At 41.8% G+C, this 24,352-nt stretch overlaps 1 protein-coding gene across 2 annotated transcripts in view; it reads right to left on the reverse strand.

Annotated features, from left to right (window-relative positions):
- Positions 1–24,352, reverse strand: part of PHKA1 (phosphorylase kinase regulatory subunit alpha 1) — a 967,577-nt gene that overhangs the window by 548,511 nt on the left and 394,714 nt on the right. For both annotated transcript variants that reach the window (XM_069211854.1, XM_069211853.1), the window contains exon 14: positions 11,288–11,422. In XM_069211854.1, coding sequence (XP_069067955.1) covers positions 11,288–11,422 — 135 coding nt within the window. The remainder of the gene's footprint in view (positions 1–11,287; positions 11,423–24,352) is intronic.

The following is a 24,352-nucleotide window of genomic DNA, read 5'->3' on the forward strand; positions in this document are numbered from 1 at the left end:
CAGCTAGCTGTCAAAAGGCTTTTGATGAGCTGAAACGGGCCATGTGCTCTGCACCTGTCCTAAAAAGCCCTTGTTACTCAGAAATTGATAGTGCAGACTGATGCTTCTGAATTAGGGGTAGGGGTAGTTCTATCACAGCTTAACACTGAGGGCCAGGATCAACCTGTTGCTTTTATCAGCAGGAGGTTGACCCCTGAAGAAAAGTGTTGGTCTGCCATAGAGAGGGAGGCCTTTGCTGTGGTCTGGGCACTGAAAAAGACCATACCTGTTTGGTACTCACTTTATTGTTCAGACAGACCACAAACCTCTATTATGTCTTAAACAAATGAAAGGTGAAAACTCTAAATTGTTGAGGTGGTCCATCTCCCTACAGGGAATGGACTATACAGTGGAACATAGACCTGGGAGTACCCACTCCACTGCAGATGGACTCTCCAGATATTTCCACTTTGACAATGAAGACTCATCTGGGCAAGGTTAGCCTTATTGTCCCTTGTTGGGGGGTGGGGGGAGGGGGTGTTGTGTAGGAAAGTACCATCTTGCCTGGCATGTTACCCCCATTTTCTACTTGTGTGTCAGTTTGTTTTTGCATGTCTCACTGGGACCCTAGTGCTCATAGTTGTGGCCTGAATGTGTTCCCTGTGTGGTGCCTAACTGTGTCACTGAGGCTCTGCTAATCAGAACCTCAGTGCTTATGCTATCTCTGCCTTTAAAATTGTCACTGCAGGCTAGTGACCATTTCTACCAATTCTGACTGGCACTCTGGAAGACCCTTATAATTCCCTAGTATATGGTACCTAGGTACCCAGGGTATTGGGGTTCCAGGAGATCCCTATGGGCTGCAGCATTTCTTTTGCCACCCATAGGGAGCTCAGACCAATATTACACAGGACTGCCACTGCAGCCTGAGTGAAATAACGTCCACGTTATTTCACAGCCATTTTACACTGCACTTAAGTAACTTATAAGTCACCTATATGTCTAACCCTCAATTAGTGAAGGTTAGGTGCAAAGTTACTAAGTGTGAGGGCACCCTGGCACTAGCCAAGGTACCCCCACATAGTTCAGGGCAATTTCCCCGAACTTCGTGAGTGCGGGGACACCATTACACGAGTGCACTACATATAGGTCAATACCTATATGTAGCTTCACAATGGTAACTCCGAATAAGGCCATGTAACATGTCTAAGATCGTGGAATTGTCCCCCCATGCCAAATCTGGTATTGGGGTGCCAATTCCATGCATCCCCGGGGCTCCAGCATGGACCCCAGGTTCTGCCAAATCAGCTCTCTGGTGTTTTCACTGCAGATACCGCTGCTGCCAACCCACAGACAGGGTTCTGCCCTCCTGGGGTCTGGGCAGCCCAGCCCCAGGAAGGCAGAACAAAGGATTTCCTCTGAGAGAGGGTATTACACCCTCTCCCTTTGGAAATAGGTGTTAAGGGCCTGAGAGGAGTAGCCTCTCCTGGCCTCTGGAAATGCTTTGAAGGGCACATATGGTGCCCTCCTTGCATAAACCAGTCTACACCGGTTCATAGATCCCCCAGCCCCTGCTCTGGCGCGAAACTGGACAAAGGAAAGGGGAGTGACCACTCCCCTGTCCATCACCACCCCAGGGGTGGTGCCCAGAGCTCCTCCAGTATGTCCCAGACCTCTGCCATCTTGAATGCAGAGGTGTGAGGGCACAATGGAGGCCTCTGAGTGGTCAGTGCCAGCATGTGACGTCAGAGACCCCTCCCGATAGGTGCTTACCTGACTAGGTGGCCAATCCTCCTCTGAGGGCTATTTAGGGTCTCTCCTGTGGGTTTTTGTCAGATAACGAATGCAAGAGCTCACCAGAGTTCCTCTGCATCTCCCTCTTCGACTTCTGCCAAGGATCGACCGCTGACTGCTCCAGGACGCCTGAAAAACTGCAACAAAGTAGCAAGATGACTACCAGCGACATTGTAGCGCCTACTCCTGTCGGCTTTCTCGATTGTTTCCTGGTGGTGCATGCTCTGGGGGCGATCTGCCTTCACCCTGCACTGGAAGCCAAGAAGAAATCTCCTGTGGGTCGATGGAATCTTCCCCCTGCTAACGCAGGCACCAAACTTCTGCTTCTCCGGTCCTCTGGGTCCCCTCTCATCGTGACGAGCGTGGTCCCTGGAACTCAGGAGCTGGATCCAAGTGACCCCGACAGTCCAGTGGTCCATTTGTCCAAATTTGGTGGAGGTAAGTCCTTCCCTCCCCACGCCAGGCAGTAATCCTGTGTACTGCGTGAACTGCAGCTGCTAGGGCTTCTGTGCACTTTTGCAAGGAATCCTTCATGCAGAGCACAGCCTAGGTCCCCAGCACTCCGTCCTGCATTGCTCAACTCGCCGAGTTGACCACCGGCTTCATGGGACCCTTCTTTGTAGTGTTGAGACAACCGCTGTGCTCAGTTTTCTTGAACCCGGGTTCAAGCTCTTCTGCGGGTGCTGCCTTCTTCTGCGGGGCTTTCTGTGTTGCTGAGTGCCCCCTCTGTCTCCTCTTCCATGGGGCGACCACCTGGTCCTTCCTGGGCCCGGGCAGCACCCATTTTCTTCAACCGCAACCTTTGCAGCTAGCAAGGCTTGTTTCTGGTCTTTCTGCGTGGAAACAACTCTGCATCCTCCAGCACGCCGGGGGACATCTTCTGTGTAAAGGAGAAGTTCCTGGCACCTTCCGTTGTTGCAGAATCTTCAGCTTCTTCCACCCGGAGGCAGCCATTTTGCACCTTCATCTGGGGTTTAGTGGGCTCCATATTTATACTTTCTTAGCGCCGCGTATGCGTCATTTTTTGACGCAAAAGCATTGCAAACTTGCAAAATTCAATTGCATTTTGTAAGTTAGCGATGCTTTTGCGTCAAAAAGCGGCGCAAATACGGTGCTAAAAAAGTATAAATACGGGCCTTAGTGTTTCCTTACACTCCCAGCGACCCTCTACACACTACACTAGGCCTGGGGTCCCTAAGTGGTTCGCATTCCACTTTCTTAGTATATGGATTGTGTTGCCCCTAGGCCTATTGCATCCTATTGTATTCTACAGTGTTTGCACTACTTTTCTAACTGTTTACTTACCTGATTTTGGTTTGTGTGTATATTTTGTGTATTTTACTTACCTCCTAATGGAGTATATCCTCTGAGATATTTTTGGCACATTGTCACTAAAATAAAGTACCTTTATTTTTAGTAACTCTGAGTATTGTGATTCTTATGATATAGTGCTATAAGACATAAGTGGTACAGTAGGAGCGTTGCATGTCTCCTAGTTCAGCCTAAGCTGCTCTGCTATAGCTACCTCTATCAGCCTAAGCTGCTAGACCACTACTAATCTACTAATAAGGGCTAACTGGACCTGGCACAAGGTGTAAGTACCATCAGGTACCCACTATAAGTCAGGCCAGCCTCCTACATTGGTGGTGCAACGGTGGGATAAGTACTTGTAACTGCCTTACCACTTTGTCATTGGTGCTTTTCATAGGAAAAACATATTCCAAATACTTACAAATATACACAGTTAACCTAAACAGTTTAACTTTCTTTCTACAAACTTTCTAAAACGTTTCTGAAAAGGGCCAGCCTCCTACACCTGCCTAATAGCCAAGAGAGACATAGACCCCCTATGGAAGAAATCCACATCCCCATTGTTAGCAGTGCGGCGGTTGGGTGTTGATTGGTGTGCACAGCAAGAAAAGCTGATTTATGCATCTTGCGGCTGTCCACAGAAGCAAGACAAAGTGTGGGGGAAATGGTGGAACTATTACAGGTTTTCATTATAGAAGGGCCGTAACATGTGGAGATGGTCATGCATGTGATGTTACAGTTTTGGATATTCAATGCTTGTTACCAGTATTGTTTGGAGGGCGTGCACTATTCAAAAGCAATAAAATTGTTTTTTAAAAACAAAAAAAAGATTGTAAATACTAGCCGGGGATTTGGAGGCACGATTGAGTCCCACCCCTCATCACTAATGCATGTTTTGAGGGATGGCCCACAAACCCTGTTATGGCACTAGTTTGGATAGGGGGCTCTGCTCGACTTGTCCTGGGGGAATGGAGTTGTTGGGAGTTTGTACTTGGCTATGTTTGGGATCTAGGAGTTGTAACAATCTGTGTATCTGTTATCTAAGCTTCTGGACACCAGGGCACAGTCTCATGATTTGGCTTCCCCATACCTCCAAAACTAAGGCTACTAGTAGGTTCCAGGACCTGGCATTTCTTTTAGCAAAAAGAGAGAATAGGAGAAATTGGAAATCACCTGGGGAACTCCGTACACTGAAATGGCGTAAAGAATTGGAAAAATGAGCAGCATGCCAAAGCAGGGTACTGCTGCGGGAAGCTAGATGAGGAACAGGCACTATGGAGATGGTCTGGGCATGGGAGGCCGTAGTGCCAGACCTTCAGACCATTAACTTAGAAGAAGCAGAAGACATGTAGAAAATCTCCCTTGGATTGAGAGAAGGTCTGACTATATTTTATTCCCAGCGGTCTTGCTACTGGGTGACCCATCCTCCCCAGAGAGACTCAGCAAATAAGACAATAGGCATGTCCTAATTACACTTGATTACCTGGAAGCACTGAATAAGTGTTTGCTTTGATAACTAATTTTTATAGCTGTAACTATGGGGGAGAAGGCACAAGAATTGAATTCACTATTTTTCTGTTTCTCTATAGTTAACTACTGTTATTGCAGGAGAATGCTGTCGAATATAGATAACTGATCTTTATGCATGACTCTGTCAGATATCTGCGATATACAGAAATATCAGGTGTATTCAGCTTAAAGCGCATTCTAATTTGGATGATAAAGGGATATATGTAAATATTACTTGACATTATGAAACTCAATAAAATGTGTTAAAAAAATAAATTAAAACAAATTAAATAAAAAAGAGGCCAAGTCCCACTTGGACTTTATATTTTTTCTTCATCTTGCCCAAAGAGTTTGACCGCAACGATGACAGAACACAGGAAAGAGACCTTTCCATGAATGTAGAGTTTGATGTCATGGTCCTGGATAGCCTTGAAATTCATCAAGTTGCAGTCCCTGCAGGACTTGGAGGTGTGTTCTGACCTCAGGCACCACCGGCAAACTTGATGGGGATCAGTTACAAATATATGCTCGTGACAGTTCTCACAAGGTTTATAACCAGAGGTCTTGGAAGGCAATATTTTCCCTTGCATACTATTACTAGATTTTCAACAGTTTGTAAAAGATGGGTCTGGTGTAGAGATTAGAAGTAGCTCTTGATCCACATCTGAAGAAGTAGAAAGAAAAGAACTGACATCATTGGGCGTAAATTGAGCCTAAATGGAGTTCTGTGCATGACTTCCGGGGAGGAAAGTTGTTGGTGAGAACTAGCACGGCAGTACCTTCTGGCACAAAGAGGCACTGCTGAAAAGTTTCTAAATCCAGTCAGGCACCTCTAGAATACTCAATAAATAGTTAAGACTGTTTAGCAGAAAAGATGCTTACACGACACTCACTGTCAGGCAAACAAAAACTGGACCATAAGCCAGATGGTAAAGAGGGGCCATTCCACATCAAAGAACCACTCAATTACTATGTCTGCCCCAGATCTTTGGAACGGTTACTGTGACACAGAAATTGGCTATTTATGTGCGGGAACGCCAGTCCAGGCATACTAACAGTCTTCAAGCAGCATGCCCAAGGTGCTCTCCCTGGAGGGTAAAGTCTCTTTTACTCTGGCTATAGACCATAAGTCGTCAACATTCACAAGCAAGTTTTCATGTGGTTGTGGAAAACCTGTCACTATAGGCTTCTCAACTTCAAGACTCTTATCACTACAATTCTGATCATGGATGTACCAGCAGAAAGGGGAGGCCTCACTAACAGAGTGTGACTACTATGAGCTAAGATAAGTATGCAGATAGACAATGTCAACTGCACCATCTTTATAGAGACAAACTTACATTTACTTGGGGTGGCCCAAAACTAGCTGAGCTAGGTTCTTCACAAATCTAACTGAGGCTGATGGGTTACTTTTTGGGGATTTATTAGTTAAACAGGTGCAATTTGTCCACAGTGTTTATTCCCCTCAAAGGGGCAACTAAATATCCATGAAAAAGGTGTTCCAACCAACTTTTTGTGGAGTGGTGGCTAAGGAAAATGGCACACTGAAGGCCAGTTCTATCGGCAAGGCTCACAGAGAATACAGGAATTCTTCAGAAAACGTCATTGGAATGACCATAAGAGATTCAGGATTTTCTTTCCATCATGGAACTGGTCATAAAAAGGTTTCCCAGATATAACCACTAAGGAGCATCTAAATATTCTGGAGGATAATGATATGTGGCTTTTACACTTGTCCCTTAAACCCCTCCACCTGAGGAGGATGAATATACAAATATATTTAAACTGGAGAGCTGTGACACATACATGGGGATGACACAGACAATTCAACCTTTTTAACACCTCCCATCTCAACCAGTAATACCAAAACCTACTGTATTTTCCTGAGACAAAAAGTATGGTAATAACTGCTGGGGTTTATGAGTTGCTGAGGGAGAAAGCAAACTCTTATTTATCGATACACCCAAACAGCTTCCTCAGCAACATAGTCAAGAAAAAAAACACAAGGGTGCTAGACTAGTCATTGACCTCAGGAAATTCAATAGTTGGGTCACCTCCAGACATTTCAAGATAGAAGGCATTGATTCATTTGAGAACCTTCCATTAAGGGGTGAATGGCTGTTTCGCCTGAACCTTCATTTCAAGTGCCCAGACCAAATCTATGAATTCGGGTTTTACTCTTCGTTCTTCTCCACGATGGTTCACAAAGGTGATAGAGCCAACTGCAGAATAGATGTGGGCGGGCAACAGGAGCTCAAAAGATAATTGAACTGGACAGCATGATTTTCATAGCCTAAGCCTCAGCTGCTCTTCAGAATCATTTGAACATTGGGTTAAATTGTCTGCAGGCTTGGCGTTCACTAGCAATAAATCTAAGTCAGATCTAATGCCCAAGAAAAATATAGGATTCCTGATTAGGGGTAAAGCTCAAATTACTCCATACTAAAATCAATGTCACAGACAAATGAGTTGAAGAAGGTTCTAACAGTCAAAAATCTGTCCTTGAAACAGCCTGGATTGCTAGTCAATTGATATCTTCCATCAAGGCCATGCTTTCAAACCACTTTACTACATGGCACTTCAGATACTGAAGATTCTAGATTTCTGAAGGGAGCTGACATTCAGAAGCAGCAGAACTATCAGAAAAAGTAACTCAAGAAATCCAGTAGTGCCAGGATCACAAAGAGAACAAAGAGAAGTGGAAGGCTGAGCCTTACTTCTCCAGGCATTATAGAATTAGAAACCAGCAAACTAGGTTGTGGTGCTAAATAGGTGACGTCTATACTAGAGGAAAGAAGTTGAGGGTCAAATTATAACTGTATATAAACTAAGGAGTTACTGGCAATGTCCATTAGCAGTAAGGTGCCTGACCCAGAACAAATGTGCATCTTAATGAGGACGAACAACATTTCAGTGGTGAAAACACATCAATCGTCTAGGAACTGTACAGTTAGGTACAAGCCTAACTAATGAAGTCTGCAAGCATTGCTACCTGGATCACAAGCTTTCTGTGACAACGGAATACCTTCAGGAAGTGCAAACACAATAGCAGACTGAAAAACACTATGTCCACAGGAAATCCGGAAGCTCAACCTCTAAAGTTTCCAGAAAATATAAATAAAGTGCATTATAGTTCTCTTTGATTCACACTTCTGTTTTTTTCTGCAAGGTAGAGACCAGATACAGAGGCTGACGCCTTTCTGTAAGAAAAACAGTACTGTCAACACCAGAGCAATACGTGCTCTATTGGCGACAAAAATGCAAAAACCCAGCACTCTCAAAACAAAGTAATTTATGCATTGTGCTGATATGTTGTGGTTTAACCTTTTGCATTGCAGAGTTCAATCCTGAAAACTTATTTTTAATATGCTTACAAACACTGTTCTTTTGCAATGTATTGCTGCAGGTTTTCAGAGTGTGTTAGGGTGTGGCCCCTTTCCAGGGCCTTCCAGAGACTTTCCCTGCAACATGCCTGGGCGTGGTTCTGGGCTGGGCCAGGCAAAGACTCTATAAAAGAGAGCCAGCCCAACTCCCAGTGCTCACTATTCAGAGGTCCTGGTGCAGAGCAGCAGCTTCTTCCTGAGCTCCTGTCCCGGCGGCCTATTTGGATCTTCCAGTCTTCTGCCCTAATCCTTCATTGGTGATCATTGTTCCAGGCGGTAAGACGGTGGTTGGACTGTCCCGACACCGTTATTTATAATTTTCATATTCTTGGTTTAAATTCTTAAATGAGTAACAGATTACTTGCGCGCTACAATTTTTTGACATTTATATGGTAGTTTACAAATAGGCAAGATGCGCAATTTATTTCATAAAGGTTTGACTTTGTTATTCATTGCGCGCTACCATTTCTTGACATTTACATGGTGGCTTAAGAATCGGCAAGACGCGCGATTCGTTTTATGGTGTTTAAACATTGTTGTCCATTGAGCGCTACTATTTCTTGACATTTACATGATGTTTTACGAATTGGCAAGACGCACAACTCGTTTCATGAGCATTTAACTTTGCTGTTCATTGCGCGCTACCATTTCTTGACATTTTACATGGTGGCTTAAGAATCGGCAAAAGAAGCGCGATTCGTTTCATTGTACTTTGATCTTGTTATTTATTGTGAGCTGTTATTCCTTGACATTTACATTGTGTTTTACGAATCGGCAAGACGCGCAATTTGATTAATGATGATTTGACTTTGATATTCATTGAGTGCTACCATTTCTTGGTATTTTACATGGTAACACTCGAATTGGCAAGACGCACGATTCTCTCCTCGAGTTTAATTCATGTTGTTTATTGTATGCTACTATTCTAAGATATTTATTATGTAATATTCGAGTTGACAAGTTATGTGATTTGTTTCCTGACTCCATATTGTGTTATTCATGTATTCATGGTGCACAATCCTTTTATGGTGTTTAATATATATATATATATATATATATATATATATATATATATATATATATATATATATATATCTGCAATATGCGCAATTTGTGTTGAAACATTTTAAGAGTACACAGAAGGCCAGAGTTTCTAGATGCAATATTGTATGGTCCTAGTATATACATTCTCAAAAACAGGATTTATATGACTGGTTTAAAATTTAGTCAGAATGTTTTTTCTGATTCTCATGTAAAGGAAAGTACTTGAATAAGAAAGTTTTCATTTAATTCATGTTGATTCCCCTACAGGTATCCGGCCATCTTGAAACTTAGTCATTTTAAAACTTAATTCTTAGATTGTTCATGTTTTCAGAGTGACTAGGCTTAGAATCATAGTTTAGTATTGATTTCAGGAGATTTAATTTTCATATTGTGTGTTCTAACCTTTTTGATACTACAGGTCTCCTTCCCAGATGTTCCCTTCCTAATCCCCTCTTCCCCTCTTGAACTCTCTCAGTCTCTGTGATTTATCTATCAGAGTCTTGGAGCTGTTCAGTGGTGGACGTGTTGGGAACGTACACAGACCCCGAGGATCTGGTGACTCTGACAAGTACTATGCATTTCCATTATTTTTAAGGATTCTGAGGATAATAGCTCAGGTATGAAGGCAGATACATTTGACCGCATTAACACCACAAAGCTTGACTACAGTTCTTGAAATTTCCTGGGATTTTTCAATAACTCTACAGTTCTTATGGAAATTTCTTGGGATTTTTCAATAACTCTACTGGAACATTTGAGGTTTCTTACAAGGCCCAGGTCATTCTTCAACCAGTAGTTCAATCAGGTCAATTATAAATGATGGCCTGGAATAATTCAGTGGACAATTGCAAGTCGTAGATCTTTCAGAGAAGGCTTCTATCTACAATGATCAAGTCTGTGCAGCTGATACCAATATCAAATATAAATCAGCTTGGAAGTCATCTTTTAGTTGATGTTTTCAACACATCGAATTTTCTGTCTAAATTAGCATAATAATGTTTGGCACACAGAAAGAGAAACTCTTACAGGTCTTCTATTACCACATGTCAAGGACCCCAATCTGGTGCACCTGAAGGCAAACACCCTTTGGTATGAGAGTAATTAAAGTGAATTAGCCCCACCACCCCGTTTTCACAGTTTGTGATGTTAACTCTGGTCTTTCTGAAGAGCTGGACATCTAAAGAAGTCTTGACCAGAATATATCTATCTGCTAAGCTATTTAATGCTGTATGATTTCCTGTAGAGTATATCAGATATTAGATGTTAAATTTGAATGGTAGCATATTTACAGTTGGTGGGGCTACTTTGGCTGAAGTCAAGATAAATAAATGAATTAAATCTAGTACCAGATTCATTTCATATTCAGGGTCCAAGGAAATGTTATTTTATGTAAGGTTTACTGTTTGTTGGATTACAATGAAAGAATGGGGGCATTCAGACCAGCGCAAGCAAGACAACTTCTTTAGCGAAAGTGTTTGCTACTATTCAATCACCAAGCTTTAGTTAGATAGATAAACATGACGGTGACATAACTATTGCACATTCTTTTGGCGCAATGACATGAAGTCTGTAGGCTAGTCAAGAATCTAGTTTTCAAGATTTTTACTTGAAAATATCCGATCGATATAGTTTATTTATTAGCAAGCAAGGTCTCAATTAGCATAATCCTCAGATCAAGTCCTTACATTAGGTTTAATTTCTATTACGGACATGAGGCAGAGGATTATTCGACTAGGTGAACTTTCATGGAAATATAAAATATGATATTAACTGTACTTATGATTGTTATCATGAAAAGTTCAGTATTGTTTTTCAGTGTCAGCATGGTAAATGTTCTAAAAATACAGATTATGGAATTTAACGGGTTGTGTGTTTGTGTGTGTAGATAAAGAACAGAAGCAAGAATAATTTTTAAGTTATACCTTACAAAGTACACACAATGTACATTAGAAACCGCACAATAGCCTAAAATAAAGTCTCCTTGGACTACTAAAACAGATATTTTTTGTGACTGGAAATCTTAAGACATAATAATGTAGTTTTCACTGTTTCTGTTATGGATATTCTAGTTGAATGCGTTAATTGAAGCCCGCTGATGTACAAAAGTAGAGAGAGTATGTATTTCAACTATCACACCATGCAACATACTGATCTTTTGGAATTATACTCCAGGAGATTTCAGAGCTCTAAAGGAAAATGCTTCTACCAACAGCCCAAACAGGTACAAAAGAGCAACTCAGGTAGTAGTGAAGTCCATAAATGCTCACCAAGCCTGGCATAGATATGGCTGAGGATTCGTGCTGGTTGCACTCGGATAGGGTAAACATCAGCCACTGTTTCCACTTCAATGTCATGCTTTTTTAGTATAGCTTTGATTTCTTCAGTTTCTGCTAAAATGGACACTGAGTGACAGAGACAAGAGAGAACATAAACAATAAGACTGGCATATTTCTCAGAAGGAACATGTGTATAAGGTCTAAATGTAGGAGACATTTACATCACAAGAATCAGTAATTCCAAAGATGTCAAATTAAACATGAAATAAATCACACCACCTCCTTTTAATAATGTTTTTTTTTGGGGGGTGAGGGGTACATTTTGAGTTAAAACAATTCAGGGCATCAGACAAAAAAGCTTTGGATGTCCTATGTGAAAAACACACAGTTCACTGCCACATTCCAGAGGTGGACAAAGAACCAGTTTTTTTCAGCAGTGTAATCTTACCAGTCTGCGTCATTCGGCCCATGCATTTCAGAAGTTCTACCCTGTGTTTTTGGACATACTTGTTTTCTATTTGTCACTGCTAGAAGAGTCAAAGACAAGGGAAAAACTCAAATGATCCCCAAGCACCACATGCTGGGAAAAAACTCCAAATGTGTCACAGCCACTAATTTTTGTGTTTTCCAATAACAAATTCCTGCTTTGGGAGCTTGGTTTTGAAAAACAATAAAGTTGTAATTCAGGGAAAACTAACATGGCACCCTGTCATCAAGTTCTCTGCCTTCTGTTCAATCGCTGAACCATTGCAGTACCTTTAACATTGCTGCAAAGAAAGACCTTCCTTTATTTAGCAAAACATTAGTTTAAAAATATTTGATGAACTATAATAGTGATTCATATTAATATGCACAATTTATGAAATAGCAAAGTTGATGATACAAAAAACAGAAAAATTACATAAAAACTGGAGAAATACCTGGAGTGAGAGGCCATAAGTAACAATTTACACACATGCCGATATAAATTATGAACCACAAAATTAAATGTGATAAGCAAATTCCATCTTCAAAATATATATATGGACCAAGGTATTCATGGTTAATTTCCAAGGCCATAAACACCCCAAGTAGATCAGGTTAAAGCCATTCAGCCCTTTCTTCCAATTCAGAACTTTTTATTACAAGATGGATGATCAAGCACAATTATATTTTTATAATAGTTGATATTAAGGTCAACTTGAATTCTTTTTGCTTACTTTTAAAACAGAAGAGTCAGTTTTCATACATCATTTGCAAAATTGCATCAAAATGCTGGAGCTCTTCAAACCATGACTGAAAAAAAAGATTTGAAAAGGATCTTGTGCTGCATCCCTTTGATTGAAAAAATAAACTCTTTGGCACAACTGTCCATTTCTCCTTCTGGTTCAGACTGTCATTACTGATCTCACTCAATATGGTGTGGTTAGCTAAAAAAAGACCGTTTTATAGTCACAATCAATCTTGCGCTTTGATTCAATCGATGCTAACAAAAAATGATTCTACTAGCTTTCATCCTCAGAGAATAAAAACTTGATACAAGTTTTGCAAACACAATAAAACTTTTGATCAGTCAATGTTTGTGACAAAAAAGGAATTTAGAGCTGGCATTTAAATGTTTAGCCATTTATGTTTTATGGGTGCACTTCAATGAAAAATATCTTACCACTTAGGACAGCCTTGGAAGCTAAGATCACTAACATGTTCATTCATTTAACATTGTTCCTATCCAGGTCAAACCACAATGAAGCATTATAACATCAATCAAGCAGCCTGACATAATACAATGTTGTACAGTTGAAAGCTGGTATGATTGAATTCTCAATGGTCAAAAGAGATGAATGATCTGTTGTTAAAGAGTAACATTTGCTTTACCCAATAAAAAAAAGGAAAATCATTTTTCATTAGGTCTCATGTGTAATGGCGAATCTCTAATTAGATAACCTAGACTATGTATAACATTCATTATAATAAATTAATTCGGACTCAAATTATGAGCTAATAGTTTACACTGAAATTCCCAACTGAGTCTGTCAAATTATTTCTCAGTATTTTCAGGCTGTGTGGTTAGGGCAATCAATTTGCTGCACTTCTTTCTTATTTACAGTCAAGCAAGAAAAAGATAGATCGGTGCCATGGTCACCACTACCAAAAGGTCAGAAGATGGAAATTGCGGTGTTTTAATCAGGCTGAGAGCGACAAATTACAACTCTCCACACAAATGTTGTTTTAGGAATTGGAATTAAGATGATGAATATCTGCTCAGAAATTAGCAATTTGCCTTACACAAAGGTAAATGATTGGTCCATCCTGCTGGCCGGATTACAAGGCTGCAGACTGCCAGGCTTTCTGTGGCGGTCACCCCGCCACGAAAACCCTTGCAGTAACGCACCCGCTGACAGGTATCCTCATTCCTATCGCTGGCACACACATGCACACGTCTCCACACCTCCATGCTACCCTCCCACCCACTCACACACTTACAAACACCCCTCCACACACTTACAAACACCCACTGCAACCGTACACATCCATCCAACACCCACCCAACCCCCCGCAACCGCATACATCCACTCATTCCCCCTGCACCACATACACAAACTCACCTGCTCTACCCGTTCACTCACACAAACACATGCACACGCACTAAACAGCCCCCTTCTCACCCATCCACAAACCCGCACTCACCCACACCCCCTCCACAAACAATCGCTCACACACGCACCCCCATCCACATTCATTCACACCCCCACCCCCTCCGCATTCATACACACCCCTACTCTCTCCACGTACTCATACATTAACACACTACCCCCTCCGCATATGCATCCTTGCACACATGCACCCCTACTCCACTTGCAGACTTGCACGCAGACACCCCCACTCACTCGTTCACACCCACGCACTCATACACTCACATTCGCACACACACATGCACCCAAATACTTCCCACCCCTCCCTTTCGGACGATCACCTTACCTTATCTGGATAGCTGGTCCTCTGGGAGGGGATGAGTCCTGGCGGTTTTGCATCGCCAGCCCCACCATCCCAGCAAGACACCGCCTAGCCGTATTGCGGCTGGTAATAGGGTGGGTGGAGTCTTGCTGCCGTGGCGGTGCTGGTGATGCACCTGCCACTTGAACTCTGTCGCCAAGCTGACGAAGTCTGACTTCCACCCATAAATGGGCGGAAGTCCTTGCACGACTCCTAATATGGCGGTCAGCAGCAGGGCCTAAGTCTTGCCTTTGTTTCAATGCCGGGTGTTTGTAAAAGCGTATTTTGATATCTCTGCCTGAGCACTGATTGTCACGCTAGGAATCTGCCATGTCGGAATTGGGCTGCCACTACTTCATCCACTTTTCCTACCATCACCACCAATTTGACCACAACCTCTCAGGGTTCAGCCTCAACTGTCAATACCCATGAGTGTAGGCTATTTAACCTAGCTGTTTAGGCAACAGAATTTAGGTTCAATGCAACTGAATTTTTATGCCGGAAATTCAGCAAAGCCATGTGCGCATTATCACCCATAACAGAGATAAACAGTCCACATACGTCCACCTCTTCAGAGCTTTCTTCCACCTAAGTTTTTCTGTGAAGGAAACCGGTGGTCTGAAGAAATCCTCCTCTTCACATTTCCCTTCTGGACTCTACCATGTGGATTTCTCCCCCTCAGCAGTGGTACTTCAATACTTGTTTCTTCGCCACCTTGGGTCTCTGCAGATATTTCAATACCTCTACACTCTGTGCTGCCATTCTCTCCAGTTTTGGTGCCATTCTGTCACTTTACAGTTATCTTCTCAGCCACATGTATCAACAGTGATGTCATACACCACTTTTTGTAGGGGAAAAGCTGTGGCCCAGCAGGTCAGGAAGTCTATCCATCCCCTGAAGCCTTTATTGAAGAAGTGACATTACCTGGGCTACCTCTGAGCAGGGGGTTGCCTTTGGTGCAGGTCGAACATTTGCCTCACTGACACAAACACTTGTTTCCCAGCTCCCACGCTCTGATTCCTCTATTACTAGACCTAAACCACAGATAAGTTGCCACCCAATGAGAGTTGTGTGTTCAGTTGAGCAGATGAAGGAAACTTCACCGGTTCCATAGGAGGCTCAGCAACTTCTTTCCCTTATTAGATTACTGCTTTCATCTCTAGGCAGCTCCTACAGTTGAGTGAGGATGGAATTAAGTATTAATCAAGATGGAAGTGTTTTAGGTCTCTTTTGAAAGCCAATAGGGAGGTATTGGTGTGGAAAGCAGGTGAAATGGAGTTTGGGTGCATCATCAGAAAAAGGCTGGCACATTGTTTGGTGAAGGACAGAAATTTCTAGAAGAAGGGTGTTTCAACTGTGATCAAAGAGCCTTGTGAGATCTTCCGCTCTAAGGCCAGATAATCAGAGGGATTCAAGTAGTTTATGCACTAAACAAGCAAGAAAGTAAGTGGGAAATATGGAGCCAGCAAAAGGAGTGAAGTAAATGATTAATGTAATCAAAACAGCCAATTTCGGTGTTCAGATATGCTGCTGCATTCAAGCAAGCTTTGAGAGGAGGAAGGTGAATTTTAGCAACACAAGCAAGACTAGCATTCCCATAGTAAAGTCTGAATAGTACTACACACCAGAGGACATTCTTTAACAGAAAGGATTTAATCTCCATATAAGGTAAGTGGATCACGGATGTTGCTGGCCTTGCTATTAATGTGTGTATGGAGAGTAAGTCAATTATCAAAAGTAAATCCAGAGGAGTCCCTGTTTTCAATAATGGTTCGAGTGCAGTCAAAAAAGGTTAACTGTTTAGGCATTCCTGGACTCGGGTCAGCAAGATTGGGGTAAAAGAGTAGGAACTCAATTTTGGCAGAACTAAATCAGATACAATGATCAGTCACACAGAACTTATGTTATGAAGAGTTAAAGCTATTTAGGCACTATGGATGGGAGAAGAGACCATGCAAATAAACATGGGAAACAAATCTACTGAGAAATAACCACAGAGGTATAGAATAATGTTTGAGTGAAGATGGCAAAATCCTATTGGGGTTTACAAATCAGGTTGCAACACAGAATGACTTCAGTGAGACCACAAACAATATAGAAAGTGCAACTATATTAAGTTAATTGGATACTGATAGCACTTATTTGTTGCTCAATGTTTCGTTTATCATACCTAGTGATTTGATTTATCAATGCCTGATACGTCTTGCAGATGTTTTGGTCCTTTATGTTTGAATATGTGAAATAATTATTTTGGGAAGCAATCACTGGCGATACAGAGTTGACATATGGATGTAGATTCTACAAAAGGAAGGCAGAGGAAGGCACATAAATAAATTTGTTCAACATATGGGTGGGATAAACATTATGTACACAATGCTTCCAGATCCTCTGCTGAAATCACCACCTCCTGTGTATCACCTACTAACTATGACACAGGCAAGGGCATGGCACTGCCAAAACATATAGGGCCCGAACGACCGAGAAATTGCCCAATCAAGTGAGCAGCAAAGTGCTAATCATATGAAATACATCCAGGATTGACTTCCAATGCCTGTTTCTTGGTTCTTTCCTGTGGGATGGTGCAGTGCGACCCAAAAGGGAACGGAACTTCATATTACTGCCGTACCATAAAACGGGGCCAACACTCTGTTTTGCAGCACTTTTCTACACATGAAAGGTCACAAAATGTCCCAACTATTTTTTAGACACAAACTCCACCCAGAAGGCACAGTTCAAACCAGGTAAGAAAATAAACTGTAAATAAAGCAATCCCTGGCTGCACTAGAGCAGGACTGACTTTATCCTTAATTCACATTTCTTTATAACTCTCAAATGCTGACTAAGGAAAGTTTTATAGGTGGAGAGCGAAAATACAAGTTAGAACTGAATCCTTCACTTTACAGGCTGCCAAGTCAAACAATTAAGTGTGCCTCAGGTCACTAAGAGCGCTGCAGCAAAATTCTGCATGATTTCCAACATCAGAGTATTCGGAGTGTGCATTAGACTCAATAAGTTGTCAAAACGGGTCCAAAAGTAAAGTAAAACATACTGTCCATTGCAAAGGATGAGTTGCTACGGCAGAACTCCGAGTCATACTTTATTAAATGCCCAAGTACTATTTTGATGTAGAAGACTCCTTTAAAACAAACATCTGTACAACCTTCACCACACCTGGGCAAAAAGATAAGCTCCCTACTAAGAGTTCCTGCTGACTCTCGAATCCCTTTATCCACCCGTATCCAATTTCTCACCTCAGTACAGTGGACAGGGGACGGGTTCCGAATCCGTAATCGCAGACAAGACAATCAAGTAGAAACATCCAACTAAGAGTCAGACATGCGGCTATGAATTCCTAAGATGAAGAGAAGCTAGATGAGCCTCCAGGTGCCTCAGTGAAGCATTCACAGAGAAGGCGGGCTCACCAACAACACTCATTTAAAGTCCCGCATGACAAACACACTAGGCACACAGCACTGCTCAGTGATTCGCTAGCAACGCATGAATGAAGGCAGTAACCCACATCACAAAGAATAACCTACAGCTCATTCATTTAAAAAAAACAAAGATTACAGGGGCGCTTCAGTTAAGTTCTGAATTTACTCACACAAAACCAGAGAAATTCAGCAGTTATAGTTAGAGTTCTTTCAAGTAACTATAACTCGCTGCCTAAGGTAACTGTAACTCGCGCCCTCGCCGTGCACTGTTGATTACCCCAGATATTACAGCACTCATGACAATTTTTATAACGTCAATAAAAACATCAATGAAACATCAGAAGTCAAATTATTGAAGAAAAAACTGTGCATGGAGGGACGTACGTTATAGTTACTTGAGATAACTAACTATAACTGCTGAATGTCTGTTTTTTTTTTAAAGTAAACTCAGAACCTAACTATAATGTCGATGTAACCTTTGGTTTTCTAAGTGAATTTGTGTGTGTGTGTGTGTGTATGTATATATATATATATATATATATATATATATATATATATATATATATGTGTGTGTGCGTGTGTATCTAGATATGTGCGTGTACCCATATATATGTGTGCGTACACACACATATATACATATATGGCAAGTGTGTTTATATATATATATATATATATATATATACACACACATACATATGTAGGGGTTTCACTTACTTCATATAAATGTATCTTGCGTTGTAAAGGTATATGTGGGGTAAAGATAAGCACTGTAAATGTGGTAATGTCATACAATCTTATGACAACCTTCTTTGCTTGATCTTACTCCTCTAACGAGGAGGAGAGGCTCCATCGCTTGGATCCAAAAAGGGCACTCAGCTTTTAATGATCAACTCTTTATGGGGTTCTCTGGAGTGAAGTTTGGTCTAGTCACACTTTGTTATTTTATGTACTCTAGGAGTGATATGTTGTTGCTATGTTTGAGCACACTCCTGCAATTGGGCTTGGAAGAAGAAAGGTAAGGGATTTGACGATTATTAAAAATTTGTTCACTTGTCCTCTTAGGGCTTGTGTAGGCGAATGTAGGTAAAATAAATGAAATGTCTCTTTACTGGATGTTCGATTGTGTATGTTCATCAGGACATATTGTGAAGGTTGTTTATAACGAGGATGCAGTTTTGACAAATGCGCACAAGGTCAGCAAACTGAGCTTAGTAATAAATGATTTAAGGCTTTCCCTAGTGCTTAATTTAAGAGGGTCTGAAATTGTTAGTTTTGTAAAAAGCAAAAATAGTGCCACTTGGTCCTAGTCCTTGACAGTTGACTATAATCTAGAAAATCTCTGAGATTTTAATTACTCTGTTTGAAGATAGTGTCTTCTTTGATTCAGTTTTGTGTATGTCTTGCCAAGCAATGTCTCTGTTATAAATCTATGTACAATTTTCTCTTCTGTGGTATGAAGACATTATTGCATTGTTCGTGTCTGAGTATGCCCTGATAGAAAATAAAAAATGTCCTAACATATTTGGTGAGATATTTAGCCCAAAGCGTTAAAATGTTCAATTTATATTAAACAAAATATGGAAATCCTGGTTGGATCTTCCTATACAAGATTGTTGTACATACCCAGATGGATCCAGGTTGGAGCAGTAAGGTTTGGGGATGAACCTCGGAAGAAAGAGAATAGGTAGAGGCAGAATTGAGCTACCCTTGTATTCATTGTTACTTTAGCGCTGGGGAGGTGGCGCTCCCCGGGGCTGCGAGGGGGCATCCCGGGCCCCTGAGTGTTAATTTAATCTTTATCTCTGCCCTGGGCAGGTGACAGTCCCCTAGGGCTGGGGGGGGGGAGTGGCGGATGAAACTCCGCACCCCTCCCTCGCATTTATCGTCACTTTAGCTCCGGGGAGGTGGCGGTCCTCAGGGCTGCGAGGGGGGGCCCACAGCCCCGCATATAATTGAATCAAAGACCCAAGGAGGTGGCGGTTCACGGGCATAAATAGGCCCAAGAGGAGGGTTTCATGCACCCTTCCCTTAGTTTTTACGTGGCCCCCAGACCTGGCCCACCAGGGGACTTTTTTTTAAAACAAGTGCTGGAGCCCGGGCTTGTTTTAAAAAAAAATTGTGCTGCATATTCGAGTTGTCACAAATTTGTGGCTACATTTTTAAAAAGAAGTGCTCCTTCGCCTGGTGGAACCTCAGCACCAGAGCTAAGGGGGTGCCTACCCTGGTACCTTTTCTTTTCACTTTTTATTTTTTTAGGGACTCGTTTGAAGCAAAGTCCCAAGATGGCTGCCAACACTTCCTGGTCGAGCTCTTATTATTCGCTTAGTCGTTGGGGAGGATCCGCAGCCCTAGATATACAAATGTGGATTTCCTTTCATTTCTCTTAAACTTGTGAATGGATTTACACCAAATAACAAAATGAGTAAACTGCGAACCGAAAGCTACCTTTCTGCCAAATTTGGTGTAATTCCATCCAACTTCTACGGGAATTAACATGGGAAATCCACGTTACTTGACCCCCACCCTTTTTTATTTTTTTTACTCAGCCCCAGCTTGACGGATCATACATTATTAAATGCCCGAGGATTATTTTGATGTAGAAAACTCCTTTAAAACAAATATTTGCACAACCTTCACCACCTGGGCAAAAATATAAGCTTCCTGCTAAGAGTTCCTGCTGAACCTCCTCCCCCCTATACTCAGCCCCCGCTTGACGGATCACCCTGTAATTGCGCAACAAGAATCACGGGCACATTTATTTTTGGAAAAATTCATGAAGATTTGTCGAATGGTGTCAAAAATACAGGCAAGTTCAAAAAAATGCTTTTTCTATGAAAACATGGTCCTAACTACAACTACTGCAGCCGCAGATACACATGCTGTGCATAGACTGAAAAGCAGTCCATCTCCTATGTAAGCGGTGGTTAGCCTGTAGGAGTTGAAGTAGTTTGAAATAGTGTTATAAGCACTGCTAGAGCAACATTTGCTTGTTGTCGAGATAACATATCCACACAGTAGTGTTTAGTAAATGTGTGTGATGTGGGCCATGTGGCTGCTTTGCATATGTCTGCCATTGGTATACTTCCTAAGAATGCCATTGAAGCTCCTTTCTTTCTATTAGAATGTACTTTAGGAGTTACTAATAGTTGCCTTTTAGTTTTAGGATTTCAGGTTTGAATACACTTCACTATCCATCTGGCCAATCCTTGTTTGTAAATAGGATTACCCTTATGAGGCTGTTGGAAAGAAACAAAAAGTTGTATAGATTTTCTAACGTCTTTTGTTCTGTCTCTAATACATGAGAGCTCTTTTGAGATCAAGAGTGTGGCGAGCTCTTTCAGCAACTGAATCTGGCTGTGGAAAGAAGACTGGCAATTCCACTGACTGATTAATGTGAAATGGTGAAACCACTGAGTAAAAATTTTGGATTTGTCCTAAGCACTATTTTGTGTTTGTGAACCTGGAAGAAGGGTTCTTCTAAAGTGAATGCTTGAATTTTACTTACTCTTCTTAAGGAAGTAATTGCTACTAGGAAAGCTACCTTCCATGAGAGAAAGTGAAGAGCGTAAGGATGAATGGGTTCAAATGGTGGACACATAAGTCTTGTGAGCACAATGTTAAGATTCCATGCAGGAGCAGGTGGATCTGTACGTGGAATAACTCTTTTAAGACCTTCCACAAAAGCTTTTATGACAGGAATTCTAAACAGAGAGGTATGTTGTCTGTTTTGAAAGTAGGCTGATATTGCTGTTAAATGAATTTTAATAGATGAATATGCAAGATTTGTTTTCTGTAGATGAAGCAAATAACATACAATATCCTGTACTGATGCATTAAGTGGATTAATGTTTTTAGGTTGGCAGCAATATACAAAACACTTCCATTTATTTGCGTAGCACTGCCTGGTTGTAGGTTTACGTGCTTGTTTTAGAATGCCAATACATTCTGGTGGAAGCTGTAGGTAACTATGACCTCAGGGGCCAAATCGTAATGTTGAGCATACTGGGATTGAGATGTCTGATCTGACCCTTGTTTTGAGTCAAAAGGTCTGGTCTGTTTGGGAGCTTGTGATATGGTACTACCGACAGATCCAATAGTGTTGTGTACCAGTGTTGACATGCCCACGTGGGAGCTAGGAGTATCATAGTGAGGGAAGTGTGACGGATCTTGTTGAACAGAAACGGAATTAACGGGAGAGGGGAAAAAGAGTAAGCAAATATCCCTGACCAGTTGATCCATAGAGCTTGCCCTTGGATTAAGGATGTGGGTATCTAGACGTGAAGTTTGGGCATTTTGCATCCTCGCTTTCTGCGAAAAGGTCTATGTTTGGTGTTCCCCACATTTGAAAGTAATGTTGAATTATTTGTGGGTGAATCACCCACTTGTGTATTTGTTTCTGCGTCTTGCTTAGGAGGTCTGCTAGCTGGTTGTGTATCCCTGGGATGTACTCTGCTAGCAGGTGAATGCAATTGTGAATTGCCCATTTTCAAATTGTTTGTGCTAGGAGTGACAATTGGGATGTGTGCGTCCCTCCTGTTTTTGAAGATAATACTTTGTTGTCATGGTGTCGGTCCTTAATAAGACTGTTTTGTGTGCAATCTGTGGTTGAAATGCCAAGAAAACTGCCAGCAATTCCAAGTGGTTTATGTGGTAAGTTTGCTGGATTGAGTCCCGTTCTCCCTGTATTGTAAGATTGTTGAGATGGGCTCCCCAACCTGTCATTGATGCATGTGTGGTGATTATGGTCTGTGACACAGGGTCCTGAAATGGCCGGCTTTTGATAGGTTGGTGTGATTCCACCATTGCAGAGATTTGTAAGATCTAACAACACTAGATACTGTAATTGATCCTGTGCTTGAGACCATTGTTGCGAGAGACACAGTTGTAGTAGTCACATGTTTAGATGTGCATGAGGCATTATTGCTATGCATGATGCCATCATTCCTAATAGCTTCATGACAAACCTTACTGTGTAGGTTTGATTGACTTGTAATTGGGATATGAGACTGTGAAACACTTGGATTCGTTGTGGATTTGGGAAGGCTAATGCGGACTAAGTGTTCAGGCTTGCTCCTAGATATGGTTGAATTTGTGGTGGCTGAAGGTGAGATTTCTGGTAATTGACTGTGAACCCTAACCTGTGTTGGGTATCTATTGTGTATGGGGTTGACAGTTTCGAATGGTGCTGGCTTTTATTAGCCAGTCGTCCAGATATGGGAAGACATGTATATGTTGTCTTCTGAGGTATGCCGCAACTATTGCTAGACATTTTTTGAATACCCTTGGTGCTGTTGTTACTCCAAAGGGTAGTACTTTTAATTGGTAGTTCTTGCCTGCTATTAAAAACCTTAAGTACTTGCGGTGTGCTGTATGTATAGGAATGTGGAAGTAACCGTCCTTTAAATCTAATGCTGTCATTTTGTCTTGTTTTTGTAATAAGGGAATGACATTCTGTAGAGTGATCATGTGGAAATGTTCTTACAGGATATATGGATTTAGAGGTCTGAGATTGAGAATTGGTCGGAGAGTGCCATTCTTTTTTGGTATGAGGAAGTATAGAGAATATACCCCTGTCCCTTGTTGAGTGATGGGAACCATCTCTATTGCACCTTTGAGTAGAAGAGATTCTATCTCTTGTTTCAACAGAGCATTGTGTTCGAGAGAAAGCCGGTGTGACTGGCGTGGAATGTTTGGTGGAGTGGAGATGAGTTCTAGGCAATAACCATTGCGGATAATTGACAGTACCCATTGATCTGTTGTAATTTGTTGCCAGTGAGGATGGAAATATTGCAGTCTCCCTCCCACAGGAGATGTATGCTGTTTGGGAATGCAGGAAAAGTCACTGCTTCGACAAGGTAGAGGCACCTCTTGCAGCAGGGGATTTACCTCTGGATCTAAAATTGTGTGCTCTATAAGAGCCCCTGAAAGATCTCCTGGGATAATATTGTTGTCCCTGTTTTGCTGGGATGTACAGACCTCTGAAACTTGTGATTTAAAACCTCGTCTAAACTGAGGTTTGCGAAATTAGCCCCGAAAAGGTGTTGTATAAAGGGCTCCCATGGCCTTTGCTGTTTCAGAGTCTTTTTTTCATTTTTCAATGGTTGTGTCCACTTCTGGTCTGAATAGCTGCTGCTTATTAAAAGGAATGTTAAGGGCTGCCTGTTGTATTTCAGGCTTAAAGCCTGAGGACCTTAACCAAGCATGTCTTCTAATTGTAATGCTAGAGTTTATAACTCTAGCCGCTGTAGCAGTTGCGTCTAATCCTGACCTGATCTGGTTATTGGCAATGGCTTGTCCCTCTTCCACTACCTGAGGTGCCCTTTTCTGGTGTTCCTTTGGGAGGTATTGCAGGAACTCCTGCATCTCATCCCAATGTGCCCTGTCGTATCTAGCTAAAAGGGCTGGTGTATTGGCAATACGCCGGTGATTTGCAGCGTGAGTTGCCACCCTTTTGTCTGCTGCGTTGAATTTGCAGCTTTATCAGCGGGAGGAGCGTCCCCTGTGGACTGTCTGTCAGCGTGTTTTCTGGCTGTACTGACTACAACAGTCTGGTGGTAACTGCTGGGAAATGAAAACTGGAGCTGTTGGTGCCAGTTTATATTCTTATCTATTCTAGGTGTTAACACCCTGGCCTTAACTGGCTCTTTAA

This window comes from Pleurodeles waltl, chromosome 10 (genome assembly GCF_031143425.1).
Source record: "Pleurodeles waltl isolate 20211129_DDA chromosome 10, aPleWal1.hap1.20221129, whole genome shotgun sequence".
NCBI classification, from domain to species: Eukaryota; Metazoa; Chordata; class Amphibia; order Caudata; family Salamandridae; genus Pleurodeles; species Pleurodeles waltl.